General features: G+C 33.9%; 1 protein-coding gene across 7 annotated transcripts in view; it reads right to left on the reverse strand.

Moving 5' to 3' along the window:
* The window catches only part of DNAJC10 (DnaJ heat shock protein family (Hsp40) member C10), a 35,163-nt gene extending 21,754 nt beyond the window's left edge, over positions 1-13,409 (reverse strand). For 2 of the 7 annotated variants that reach the window (XR_012488248.1, XM_074302939.1), the window contains exons 1-7: positions 13,268-13,409; positions 12,454-12,539; positions 10,431-10,785; positions 8,441-8,606; positions 6,960-7,010; positions 863-945; positions 474-605 (exon numbers count right to left, since the gene is read on the reverse strand). Coding sequence is in view for 6 of the 7 variants with exons in the window: in XM_074302939.1 (XP_074159040.1) it covers positions 474-605; positions 863-945; positions 6,960-7,010; positions 8,441-8,606; positions 10,431-10,637 (639 nt within the window). In the remaining variant the exon portion in view is untranslated. Of the gene's footprint in view, positions 1-473; positions 606-862; positions 946-6,959; positions 7,011-8,440; positions 8,607-10,430; positions 10,786-12,143; positions 12,213-12,453; positions 12,540-12,964; positions 13,160-13,267 lie in introns of those variants that run through there. The other 5 variants (XM_074302936.1, XM_074302938.1, XM_074302937.1 and 2 more) reach the window with 5 other exon arrangements.
* Positions 13,410-14,115: the final 706 nt, after the last annotated feature.

Genomic DNA, 14,115 nt, shown 5'->3' on the forward strand with positions numbered 1-14,115 from the left:
ATAATAATTGATACTTTTAAAATTTTTCATTAAAAAAAAAAAAAATTTGTGGATTTATTTTAGGGAAAAAAATGCCATTGCAAGAAAACTTAAAGAGTCAGGCAAAGTTTTATACCCTAATTTTCAGTGACATGAAATTATTTTAATAACAGCCAGATGATGCCATCATTTAAAGCTGAATAAAAATAGACAATGAGGTTTATTTTATTTGTAATAAAATATTCAAATATTAATACAATAGTCTTAATTTTATGAAAAAAGAACACAAAGTATAAAATATGATGATATATGGAAGTAGTAACTTTAAAAAAATGTCTAACAGAAGAATACAATAATAACTACAGAAGTTAGATATGATATTTAAAACAAGGTTTTTATAATTGAAATTCTTTCTAAATTTATGGATTTTCTTTGCAATTCTTATTTTATTCTTTATATTCAACATTTTTAGTAAAGGCTAATTTTTTTCTTACTGCTTCAGACTTGAAAATGTAGAGACTTGGATAACTCTTGATTCCTTTCATTCGGCAAAGCATTCTATCATCACCACAATTTACAGCTCCAATGCGAAATAAACCATCCATTTCTTTAGCAAATTCCCTCCACTAAGGCAAAAGAAAAAGAAAAAAAAAGTTTTTTTTTAACTTTTCATAAGATTTAATTCATTGCCTTTTCCAAATGGAGAAAATGAAAAAGCAAATAAAACTTTGTATTTATGGAAGCAAAATCATATTCTAAATTCTAATTATTTCTGACTGAAAGACTTCTGACAACAAAATAATTTTTTAAATGTTCAAATCAAAAATTTTGCTGGTAATGAAAAATGAAAAACCTAATGGTAAGATGCTAGATGAATACATACTGTGGGAGCTAAATCATGGCAGTGTGAACATCCTGGGGAGTAGAAATTTATGAACCATAGCTCTCCAGAATTAACAGCAGCATCTAAAAAGCACATGAAAAATCAAATTAAAATGAATTATTTAAAAAAAAAAAAAAGGATTTCTGAATGTTTTGGTTTAATTACATGTTTGTTTCCTGCTCTCTCACACATACACATACACAAAGACATCCAGGAAATATAATTTAAAAAAAATTCATTTATTTTTGAAAAACCAGTTAATATGTCACACTTCTTACCTGATTTTCTTAGTGTAAGGGATAAGGTTGTCTTAACTTATGAGGAAATATTAAAATGCTTTCTTCCTTTTCCTCCCTTAACCTTTTTTTTTTAAATTTTTTTTTGGGGGGCAGGCAATTGGGGTAGGTTAAGTGACTTACCCACAGGGTTAAACAGCTAGTTATATGTCAAGTATCTGAAACTAGATTTGAATTCAAGTCCTCCTGATTTCAGGGCTGGTACTCTATCCATTGTATCCCCTATCCTTTACTCTTTTCAACACTAACCAATCTCTTTTTCGAGTTGACTCATTTTAGTAAATAGTGAAGTAAGCAGCAGCTTTAAACCCTGGGGAAATTCCAGATATAGAATTACAAAAAGTTAAAACAAGGGGAATGAACTGGACTTGCTCACAAAATATTCTTCTGGTCTCTTTTCTGATCAATCAGTAAGCATTTATTTATTGAATACCTATTTTATGCCAAGTCCTATTTTAGGTATTGGGGATACAAAGGCAAAAATTAGTTTTTGCCTTCAAGGAACTATTATTAACATGCCACTTGGTTGGGATACAATGAACACACTAATAAGCAATGCATATTACTTTTAAGAGAAAGCTAATAACTGAGAGGGAATTGGTAAGAGTCTCATGTAGAAGGAAGTTATGAATTCCATGAAGCAGATGAGAGAAGGAGCATATTTCACACATGCATAGGGAGACCACTCTATAAGAGCAGAGATGGCAAAAGAGTGTCATGATGAAGGAGAGCTATGATAGTTTTAATTGGAACAGGGAGTTTGTGGAGGGGAATAAGCCTGGGAAGATAGGAGAAATCCAAATTGTATAATGCTTCAAATTCCAGGTTGAGGTTTTTAATTTTACAATTTACCCTAGAGACAATATGGAATCATTGAAAATTTCTGAATAGAAGGTGAAACAGATGTGTATTTTAGAATATTGATTTGGTAGCTGTGTGAAGGTTTGATTAGAGAGGTAAAATGAAGTTGGTAAATCAATTAGGAATCTATTGCAGTAATCCAGGTGAAAGATGATAAAGGCTTGAATCAGAATAAAAGCTTTGAGTGAAAAGGGAAAAGTTCAACAGGTGTTGTGAAGTTAAGAATGCCAAAACTTGGCAAATGATTAGGTATATAAGGAATGAGAGGAGAAAAAGATTAAGGAGGATTTCAAAATTTCAAATGGAATGACTGAAACAATCATAGAGAAAATATGAATAAGGTTTTAGGAAAATGAATTTCATTTTGTACATGTTGAAGGTGAGATTCCTATGGGACATACCCTATGGGGATGGAATTAGCAAACAGTTGGTAATAAAAAACTTTAGTTCCACCAAGATATTAGGGCTGCTATATAGAGTTGAGAGGAAATTCAGACATTGAACCTTACATGATGTAATAAGATCACTGACATAGGGAATGTAGAAAAAAAAAAGAACAAGGCCAAAACTTTGGAGATGCCCACACTTAATGGTAGAAAGAAAATGACTGCAAAAGGAGTAATAGATATGAGGAGAACAAAGAGAGCAGTATCAGATTAACTCAAAAAAAAGAGTGAGTCTCCAAGAAAAGGAACGATCAAATGTCAAAAAACTGAAAAAAGATGAGAACTGAGAAAAAGTAATTGGATTTTTAAAAAATTTAAAAAGTGGGGCAGCTAGGTGGTGCAGTGGATAGAGCACCAGCTCTGAAGTCAGGAGGACTTGAGTTCAAATCTGGTCTTGGACACTTAACACTTCTTAGCTGTGTGACTCTGGGCAAGTCACTTAACCCCAATTGCCTCAACAACAACAACAAAATAAAAATTAAAAATTAAAAAGCACGTGATAATCTTGTAAAGAACAGTGTCAAGTCAAGTGGTGTTACAAGCCAGAATGCAGAAGACTGAGTAATGAGCAGAAGTAGAGAAATAGAAACAATGAGTGTAGAAAACTTTTTTGGAAATTGGTTGTGAAAGGGAGAATAATAGATGCATGGTCAAGTGAATAAACTTTAAGAATGGAAAAGACTGAAAAGCAGTAACAGGGAAGATACTAGTCAGTAGGTAGAGATGAGATTGAAGAGCTTGTATCTTTTAACATCACAGTAAAGCAAAGATGCCATAGTATTCTGTATATGTATCACTGATTCAGCTTAGAAGACAATGTGAAGAGCTAAATCATATGCAGCTCATGGGAAAACATGCCAAAGGTATAAAATGATAATCTGAACAATAACTCATGGAAAGAATTTAAGACAAAAAACCTTATTTTTGCCAGTTAACTAAGTTCATATTTTAACATGATTTTAAAGAAATTTTTTCTTTTTAAACTAAGTTTTCTTTTCTTTTCCATTCCACACACACTTCTTCATGCACCTGAGGAGTTTACTTGGCAAAGGTTTCTTTTTTCCTTCTATGCTGGAACTCTGTCTTCTCAGAAATCAGCTGGAGTCAGGATCACTAAACGTCTTTATTCTTGATCTTTTACAGTCAAGGTCAGGGGGTTAGGCCTAGCTACCTCAAACACACCTTCCTCCCTCAAGCCAGGAGAGACTGAGTCAGCTTCTTCGTCTCACTTCCTCTTCCTCCTCCTACTTCTCCCACACACGTCACTCCCCCCTCTTTGTCCCACCAATCAAGTCAGCACAGAACAATTGGGTAGGGTCAACCTTCAAACAAGTTAATAGGGAACTGTCCAATTGGCAATTAGTCTCATGTACTTCATTATCCAAGTGCATTGCTCAGTTCTAGCCCTTTACACTTCTATTTTTCAGATTATGATTATGAATTTTAAACTTGATGTGATTTAAAGTTCTGAAATGATCTGAGATACACTGAATATATTTTAGGTTTCCTCTTGAATTGTCCTATTTAGATTTAAATAATTTTATTATTATGAGAGTGATTAGTTTGTTCACTGTTTCTCTAGCTATATTTTGAATTTCATAGCTTTTTTTTTTTTTTAAACATCTGGTTACTATATTAAATTGCTTCTTAAAAATAGCTGGAACAAGCTTTTTGAAATATTTGAAATATTTTTGAAATATTGAGGCAACTACACCTGCAGTGTACCCTCATGTAAAACTCTCCTTTTTCATGACAGAACGTGGTTATTTAGGGGAAGGCAAAGGAAATGCTAATGACTCAATTTCCTTTCTTCTTTTCTTAGGGTATCTAAGATGTTTTCGCTATAAAACTATAGTTAGAGTAGCAAGGTCCTCCTGGGTTTTAACTTTTTATTAGGACTGAGAAAAATAGAAAAAATGTCTATGTGTACATACTTGTATTCTACCTAATATCATGGGAAATAGCTGTTAAAATACATCTTATATATTTCCTGGCAGGGTGCAGAAGAATACCAAGACAAACCCAAAGTCCCTTCCCTCATGGGGTTTATATTCTTTGGGGAAGATAAATATTTACTCAAATAGGCAAATAAAAGCATATACAAAATAATAAAAATTAATTTCAGAGAGTGATAATTGATAGTGGGGTCCTCATATAGGAGGTAGCATCTGAATAGCACTTTGAAAGACAATAATGATTTTCTGAAACAAAAATAAGGAATTAACATTCCAGACATGGTGTACTCTTTGTAAGATCACAACATTCTAAGGTTAATGAAAATAGGTTTCATATTGGTGTCCAAAGCAAAATTTATTATCTCTCCTTTCAAACCCATGCCTCCTCTCTGAATTTTCCTGTTATTGTTGAGGGCATATAAAAGTATATATAAGCATATAAAAATACATTTCACTTCTATCTATTTAGTCAATCTTAGTTTGCAACTTCAATGTCATCCTTGACTCCAATGATTTTTAGATTATACGGATGTCATTCTTCTACTTAATTAGATTTGCTCCCTATTAACGCCAGGATCAAAAAAAACAAAACAAAACAAAACAAACAAACAAAAAAAAAACTTCTGTTCTGCATTTAAAGCATTTCACAACTTTGCCCCTTCCTTTCCAATTGTCTTACACATTATCTACCTACACACAATACTCTACTCCAGGCACATTGCCTACCTGCTGTTTTCTTACATGAAACTCCATTTCCTGTCTTTGTACTGACTGTTCTCCATTGGTGGAATGCTCTCCTCTTTCATCCCCATAATTTGGAATCCCTAACTCACTCTAAGACTCCATTCAAGTATAACTACCAACAGAAAATCTGTCCAGTCCTCTGTTACCTTTCTCTCTGATAGCTTTGTATATAACTTTACACTGATAAATATATTGATAAATGTATAAGCTGTTTCCCCCATTAGAGCATAAGCTCACTTGAGGGTACATTTTGTTATCTCCACAATTCTTGGCATACTGTAAGTATGTACTTACACAGTTTTTTACTGATTAATTTAAGATAACTAACAAATAAAAGAAGCAAGATTGGTTATCTTCTTGCATCAACTTCTTAAGATTTAATCTAACTCTTTTTATTTTAAGGTGAGGACTCTAAGACTGAGAAAGCTTAAATAACTTGCTTGTGGTTATATAGCAAATTAAGAGTGTTAAGAGTCAGTATCTGTGTTCATGCCTTGACATCCAATTCAGTGTTCATGTTATACTGCCACTTGTTGATGCTCAGACTTTGTTCACTTTTCTTTTGATCATTTCACCCACAAAAATATGCCGATGAATATAAAATACATAGGATTTATTTATTTATTAGGAAGCAGCATTTCCTAATAAAATAAGCATATAAAAATACATTTCACTATTATACTTAGATCAGCAGTTCTCAAAGTATGGTTCAGAGATCCCTGGGGTCCCTGAGGTCAAATTTATAAAAAGTTACGCCTGTTAAAATACTCTTCTTTTTTTCAACTACTTATCTCTGTGAGGTTGTATTTTCTTAAAACTTCAACTAAAGCAATGTATTACAAGAAAATGAATGCAAAAAAAACAGGTATTAGAATCCAGTTGTTTTTTACTTGGACAAATATTAAAGAAATCTGCAAAAATTTGTAAAGTAATGACACTTTTCAGTAATTTTTTTTGAAAATAGGGGTTTCTATCCATATTTATGTTAACTCATAATAAGCTTATTACTGTTATTTTTAAATGATTAAAACTATTAAAACATTTTTTTATCAATTTTAATTTCTAATACAGTAAACATTGATACATGTAACCCACAAAAACAAAAATCTTCAGGACCCTTGTTAGCTTTTCAGAGTACAAAAAGGTGTCCTGAGATCAAAATTTGTTAGAACTATTGCTTTAGAACACTAAATAAAAAATTTAACACTACCAAAAATGAGACTTCTAATACCTGAATCTTTATAGGTTTATCTGTTAAAAATGTAAATATCATGATGAATTATATTTCTCCTAAAGATAAGTAGATATCAGGATATTTATGGAATAAAAAAAAAATTGGAGGATTCCAATTACCTTCATTTTAGAGATGAGAAAATTGAAACCCAGAGATATTAGGTGGTATGTGCAAAGCCCCAGTGCTACCGGTTATGGTGGAAATGTTAATATGACAAATATAGTTTGGTGGCACAAAATGAAAAGAAACAGATTTTAACCTTTACTGTAAAATAGAAGGGGGATTAGACTGTGATGTCACTGACATAGGAAAAAAGCAAATTAATAAAATATAAGTACTTTGTAATGATTTAAAAATATTTCAAAATTTGTTATATTTTTAAAGATGGAAATTTTGCCTGCTTCATTCTTTTAGCAATTCAAATAATAGTTTGCCACTTTGGCTGCACAAAGGAAAAATGAATAAAAAATTATACATAATATAGATGAAATAGTTTTGCTTACTAATAGCATCATCATCATCACAAGGCTTTGATAAAGTTACATGTTCTTATAGACTTACCAAATTCTCTTCTGTCCAAGGTTATAATTTCAGGATCATCATCATAAATACCTAGTTGTAAAAGGACATACATATAAATACAAAATTACAAAAGAAAACGTAAATTGCATTTAAAGTAAAGTTTGAGTACTGTTTCTACAAAAATCAGAATATCCTAAATCTTATTTACACTTGAAGAGAACGTGCATAGAAATGCTAAAGGAAAAGTCCAAAATGAATACTATCAGTAACACATTTAATGTGTGAAAAATAAAGTTTGAATACAATGATTTCATGAAACTGCTTAATACATTAATTTTATATAAATTAATCAGAAAAGAATATATCTTTAACATATTTAACATTTATTGAATCCCCCCAAAATTTTGTTGAGTATTTTATTTTTTTAAATGCTAAACATTTTTTAAAAATTAGACCTATGTTTTATAAGTATAGATAACCACCTTGAGATGTGTTATCCTCATTTTACAGATATAAACTGGGTTAAGCAAACTGCTCAAAGATACAAAGCAAGTAAGTTTTTGTGGCTGTATTTGAGCTCAGGTCTGACTTGAGGTCCTGAATCCATTGATTCATCTAGAAGCCACTTACAGATTTGTGAGAGAATATAAAGAGGCGAAGTGACTTAACAAGGATTTCACAGTCACTGTGTGTTAAGAAGTGGGACTTCCACGGCCAGGTCCATAATTACTAAGCTATGCTGACTCTGAACAAAGTAGCAAAAGCTAATTATGAATCCAAATTAATTGTAAACATACATGATATACACAGTGAAACTGATGAGAATTGAAGATTCTTGCACTAAAGAATATCTAGACATAAAATTTCCCTTTATATAGTTTATATTCTAAAATTGCCTAATCATATTTAATTTGATGTCAAAAGCATAGTAAGATTACATTTAAGAACTACTGAGTACTGGAGGATACCAATAGGGTCTGAATCTGAATCTCTTCTATTCTCCTCCCTCATCTGCTACTATCTTTTGGACTTCATTCCTACTTATGTTTGTTTATACTAACTTCAATCTTTTTGCCACTTTCTCAACCCACAGAGGCGTTTATTAGAGAACACATAAAGGATAGTGTGTTTGATATAGAGGTTTGTCTTAAAATTATAAAAGGGAATCCCAACTTTTATTAAAAGAATTACTTCTTGCAAATATTCAAAAGGTATCCCAAAAGATGTACTTAGGATATTACTATGAATTAAAAAAAAAACAACCACCACCAGTTGTTTTAATTAAAACAATAACCAGAGGATGATTTACTACCCTCAAAATTATGTCAATAATCTATGTAATAACATATTTAATTTTATTTGAATAATATGACACAGTAATAATGGGAGAAACAAGCAAATACAGATCAGTAAGAGTTATTATATGGTGCTTTAAGGTTTACAAAATAAAAACTAAATCCTTCAATATAATCTTAATTAAGAACCATAAATTTTGTTAAGCTATCATAAAAGTGTCTTACCAAAATCATATCGATAATAGTTCCAGCTTTCATACTGGCCCCTTTCTTGATTATCTTCAAGTCCTTTTTCTCCATATTTATCATATTTTTTCCGAAGATCTTCATCTTTCAATACTTCATATGCTCTATTTATTTTCAAAAAGTCTTCATGAGCATTTGGATTATTCTAGTAAAGAAAAATGGTAGACATGAGTTACAAAGTCACAAACTTAGGGTTATCACTTACAGCCCAGCTACTGAATTTATTCATGAAATCTTGGGAAAGTATCAATTTTATAGACAAAATGGAAAGAGTAAATGATGCAAAGATGCCAAAGGTTGAAACCTATTTTCTATATTCTTATAACCATTACAAAGTATGAGAAGGATATTGAAAAATAAGCAATGTCTCCTCTAAGGATGTGCTAGGACTAGTTCAAACTGCTTTCTTTAACTTTTAATGTGACCTTTTAGGAAATCAGTTAAGAAACTACAATTAACAGGTTGATTTACTGTTTAATGATTGTTTAAATTTGTGGAAGTGATAAAAAGTTAATAATATAGATTAACCTTAAAAGTATGTTTTATGTTCAGTATTTTCTTTCTATAAGATCAAATGTTACATATTTACCAGTAATCCCTGACTCTACTTCACTTTTACTACTGCCCCCAAATGTGGCCAGATACATGGAACATTTCAAGGAATGCATTTGAGGAAAAAAAGATGACTAAATCTTCTTAAAAGAACATAATGTGGTCATCTTACTAAAACCTAACCAAAACATAAATCATGGTAGCAACATCAATTATACAGTTCATTTCAATATATGATAAAAAACTATCTTACAGCTGTGGAAAGACATAAAATCAGTGTACCTAAGAATTAAGAATAATTCAATATAAGTCTTTGAAATACTATTCATTAGTTATGACTACATAAGTTTTTGAAATACTATTAATTAGTTATGACTACACAAGTTATGAATTATAAATGTTCTAGATGCAAATTATTATATTTTAGTGACACTTTTTACATGGCAGGCCTAGATTAATGGCATAGAAAAGGAAAGAAATCTTTCATTTGAGAAGTTAAAAAGAAATAAAAATAAATTCTATTAAAAGAGAACTGACAACAAAAATATCAAATGAAGTAGAATGTAGACCTTGTGCATACATTTTATTCAAAGTGCCCTGAATTGTTTCACTCTATGTTAACAATTTGTTCACCTTTAAAAATGTTCCCAATTACAAAGTTGTATCAAATATAACCTACTTATGATTTCTTCCTCCTTTATCCTAATGAAAGATTTAAAAAAAAACATTTAGTGAAAGAACGAGAAGTAGATAAATTGTAAATCCATTTTGAATTGTTATTTACTTCTCAAAAATATCTGAAGTTACAGTTTTGGCTGATAGTACTCTTAAAATACTTGATATTCTGTTTGTAAGTTTGTTAATTTAACATAAGTTTATAAACTCTTTCAAGTTGTTTTCTCCCAACTGTATTAGCAAAAAAAAACCCCCCAATATAACACTGTTAAGAGCTTATCTAAGTAATAATATTATAATTATCCCTCTGTTTCATACATACACAGTGTATCCTCCAGGAGGAGAAACAAATTTATTTTCTAAAATGTTTAAAATAATCCGTTTCCCTTCAATTGTTGCACTATTGTTGCATTTATATTAATAGTCCTAGATGCCATATAAACATACACACACACATGCACACACACATACACATATATATATGGGAGATATTTTGGCATAAACCATGTAATGTCTTCTTTAGTAGCCCTTCAGCTGTTACAATGATTAAATATAACTTCTCTTTTCTAACACAGCAAGTGAAAATATATATATTGTAGATCTAATGCATAAATATGCATCACTTACAATTCTAAATTTATGACAGGATTAAAAATATTCAAAATGAGGTAAAACAGTTTTATTAAACATCCTATCATTTCAGTAACTTTATCAAAGATGTGTAAAAATAATTTGTACCTACCGGGTTTTTATCAGGATGTAACTTCAATGCAAGCTTCTTGAAAGCTTGTCTTATTTCTCTACTATTTGCTTCTTTAGATATTCCAAGTAAACTGTAAAAATCCTTATCAGTGTAGACTAAAGTAGTCAGGTATACTAAAATTAAGAAACAGAGAAGAGTCCTTTTCTTGTTTCTAACACAGTCTTCTTTCTTTAACCACCCTTCCATCCTTTTTTTCTTACATAAATTCTAATTCAAGTAAATATTAGGCTATTACAGTCAGTTCAAGCTGAACTTTAAATCTAGTATTGAACTTTGAGAGATGAAGTCCATACTAGTCCATAAATGAAGTCTGGTCTTCTGTGAAAATTGTAACCTAAAAAGAGTAAATCAGGAATTTAAAATCTTATTTCAACTACAAAAGTAAATGACAGAACTTATTTATCAAATGATTATATTAGACCTTTTAGTTGTGCTATGTGGCTACACATGTCTATATAGGCAAATAAAGTCAATTCCTTAGGCTCACTAAAGGGAACATCTCTGCTTCAGAAATCAAATGGAATTTTGTGCAGTAACTCAGGGAGACAAAAGATGAAGCTGCCATTCAAAAGGAAGAATGATCAAGAAAACTCCTACACATGAATTCAAGATCTGAATGTCCCAATAGTCTCCAATTTCTTTTCCTCTTCAATTGAGGATCATTTTTAACTAAGTTTCACTTTTATCAAGTTGTTTCCCAGGAAGCTGATAGTGGGGGATAGATAGGTAAGGCTCAATAAAGTTGTCAGTTCCCTCAACTGCCCAGAACTTTTGTTGTTCTTCAATCATTTCAGTTGTGTCCGACTCTATGACACTATTTGGAGTTTTCCTGATAAGATACTGTAATGGATTTTCTAGTTCTTTTTCTTTTCCAGTTCATTTTACAAATGAGAAACTAAGGCAAGTAGAATTAAGTGACTTGCCTGGGCAAAAACTCATGAAAATGATACCAAGCACTCTATTCAGCTGCCCTGCCCAAGAAATAAGATTTGAAAATATATATGTAAAAATTCTCAATTTATTTTGAAGAGTAATTTATATATTACACTACTTTCTCCTAACTTCTCAAGGAAACTCAATTAGTAATTACAATTTAGGGGTTGCATTGTGTTGTATATAAATTTGCTTATAAAATGGAATCCACATTGCAACTGAAGACATTTGCAATCTAACACAGCAAAATCAACTTCACTTAGATAACAATAAATTCAGAGTAACAAACTTTAGTCAAAAAATCCTTTAAAAACAACAGACTTCTTGATTATGCACATTTGTTATAAAGGCTTTCTTTACTTTTTAAAAAATTGGACAGAAGAGAATGATAAAGAAAATGCTTGTTAATAAACAAAAGAGTAAAATAATTTACCAATTAACTGACATTTATTAGCACCTACAATGTGCCATATATAGTGCTAAGTTACATGCTTCAGACACTTATTAGCTGTGGGACAATGGACAAAGCATTTTACCATTCTCATCTTCAATTTCAATGGAGATAATGGCCTCTTATCTCACAGGATTTGTTATGAAATCAAGTGAGAAATCAACTACTATTTAAATGCTACTATCATCATCATAAAACTCAAACAGAACACTGTGGATCTCAGTACCTCTTCTGGTGTTTTTCGTCAATTAAGTCTACACAGTGGATGGAGGACTAATATGGAATCAAGCAGATGCAAGTTCACTTACTAGTTGTGTGACCTTGGAGAAGTCACAGAAAATGTCTGCCTCAGTTTCTTCTTAAGTGATAGTATCAACCTCGCAGGATTGTAAAAAAAAAAAAAATGAGATTACAATCTGTAAAGCCTTGTGCAAATTTTAATACGCAATATAAATGTTAGCTATTACTGTTCTAAGTTTATATATATATATATATATATATATATGTATATATATATATATATATATATATATATATATATATATATATATATATATATATATATATATATATATATATATATTTAAAAAGCATGTATCTTTGTGTTATATTTCTTACCTGTGTTTTACTGGTGCTCAGCTCTAATCCATTTCCTCCCTCTCCCCACTATGCACAGCCACACAAGCTAGGAATAAATACCGAGGCTGGAAAAATGTCAAGAAAAAGAAAACAATGCTAATTACTGAAACTAACAAAACCTTGACTCAGGTACACTGTGACCTCTATTAACATTCTTGTACAAATCTCAGTCCCTGGACGTGGTGTATCTGACTGCAGCAGGTTGCAGATTCATAAACTAAGAAAGATGGGGCCAGGTCCCTCCCCTCCTGCTCCCTTCTCCAGGCCCGGGGCCGGGGTAGGGAGGGACCCCTATCTCTCAGCCAAGAAAAAGGAAAGTCAGGCTGGAGGAAGAGGGTGGAGTGCAACTCGAGAGCTGCGGGCAAAGGAAAGTGGTGACAACGCGGGGTGGGCAGAGCGTGGGGAGCCCAGTGCCGGGGGAAGCTCGCTCGGGGGACAGAAGAACACTGAGGGAGTGCCTGGGAGGGAAGCCGGCGGCACGGTACCGCACCTGGAAGGAGAGGCCCGAGAGGAAGATAAGGCGGATAGCCGGAGGGGAGGAGGCTACAACTTTCGCATCACCTTTCCAGAGACTAAGGGCCTCGTCCCGCCAAGTCACGCCGCTCTTCCCCGGGGCATTTCTTACGGGCCAGGCTTCCCCTTAGGGGGCCGGACGCCTTGGGCCTTTGTCCCCGCCCAGATAACCTCCTCCAGAAACCACCCGACCTCCTGCCCACCCGCTCAGGGGCCTGAGGACAAGCCAGCTCGTGGGAAGAGTGTCCGCGGCGGTTCGGGAGAGGGGGGGAGTACGTACTAGTCCGACAGCCGCCCGGCCGGCATCGGCATGCAGCCGAGGGGGCAGCCGGAGAAAGCCCGAGAAGGAAGCGGAGGAAGAAAGGGAGGAAGAGGAGGAGGAAGAGACTGCACCCCCGGCTAGCAGCCCAGTGAGCTCCTCCGGGCTGGTGGCCAGGCGGGGCGGGGAGGGGCGGGTCGAGGAGAATGAGAGGCGTGGTTTGGGCAGGCAGTCGCGGAGCATTGTGGGAGAGGCGCTGTGGAGGAGGAGAAGAAGGGATTGGGGCTCGCTGGAACCTGGGAGACACTGCCGGCTCGACACGGCTGACGTGTCCCATTCCGGCTTTGGTTCCGGCTCTGGCTCCGGCTCCAGGCCTAACCCGGATCTCGGAAAAAGGCTAATTACGTGTGCCGGGTCCGAGCTTTTGTGAAGCACAGGCCGGCCTTGGCCGCTCGCTCACGGGAAAGGCGGAGCTCCCTGGTTGCTTCCTCCCCCTCTCCCGTCTCCATGGTGACTTAGAAGCCTAGGTTGGGGAGCTTTCCTGGCTCTCCTTCCCGGTACGCGTTTTTTCCCACTCCGTTCTCGAGAACCTGAATGGGATGAGGGAGGACAACTTCTCTGAGAAGAACGGTTGTCTGAAGGAAACCTGATAAACCTTTTGATAACTTTTTGAAGGCTTCCCTGGGAGTACTCGATGCTGATTATGAAGGACCTAAAGAGACATTTTCCCTAACTGCTTACATAGCCCTCCTCACCTGACATTTACTCCTATAAGGAGTCCCCATTTCTCCAATTCCTGGTTTCCTGTGAGACCTTTCGTGGCCGCTCCTCCACGCTCGAACTTTTCTAGTTTCCGAATTAGTATTTTT

The sequence above is a fragment of the Sminthopsis crassicaudata genome, chromosome 3 (genome assembly GCF_048593235.1).
Source record: "Sminthopsis crassicaudata isolate SCR6 chromosome 3, ASM4859323v1, whole genome shotgun sequence".
In the NCBI taxonomy this organism is placed as follows: domain Eukaryota; kingdom Metazoa; phylum Chordata; class Mammalia; order Dasyuromorphia; family Dasyuridae; genus Sminthopsis; species Sminthopsis crassicaudata.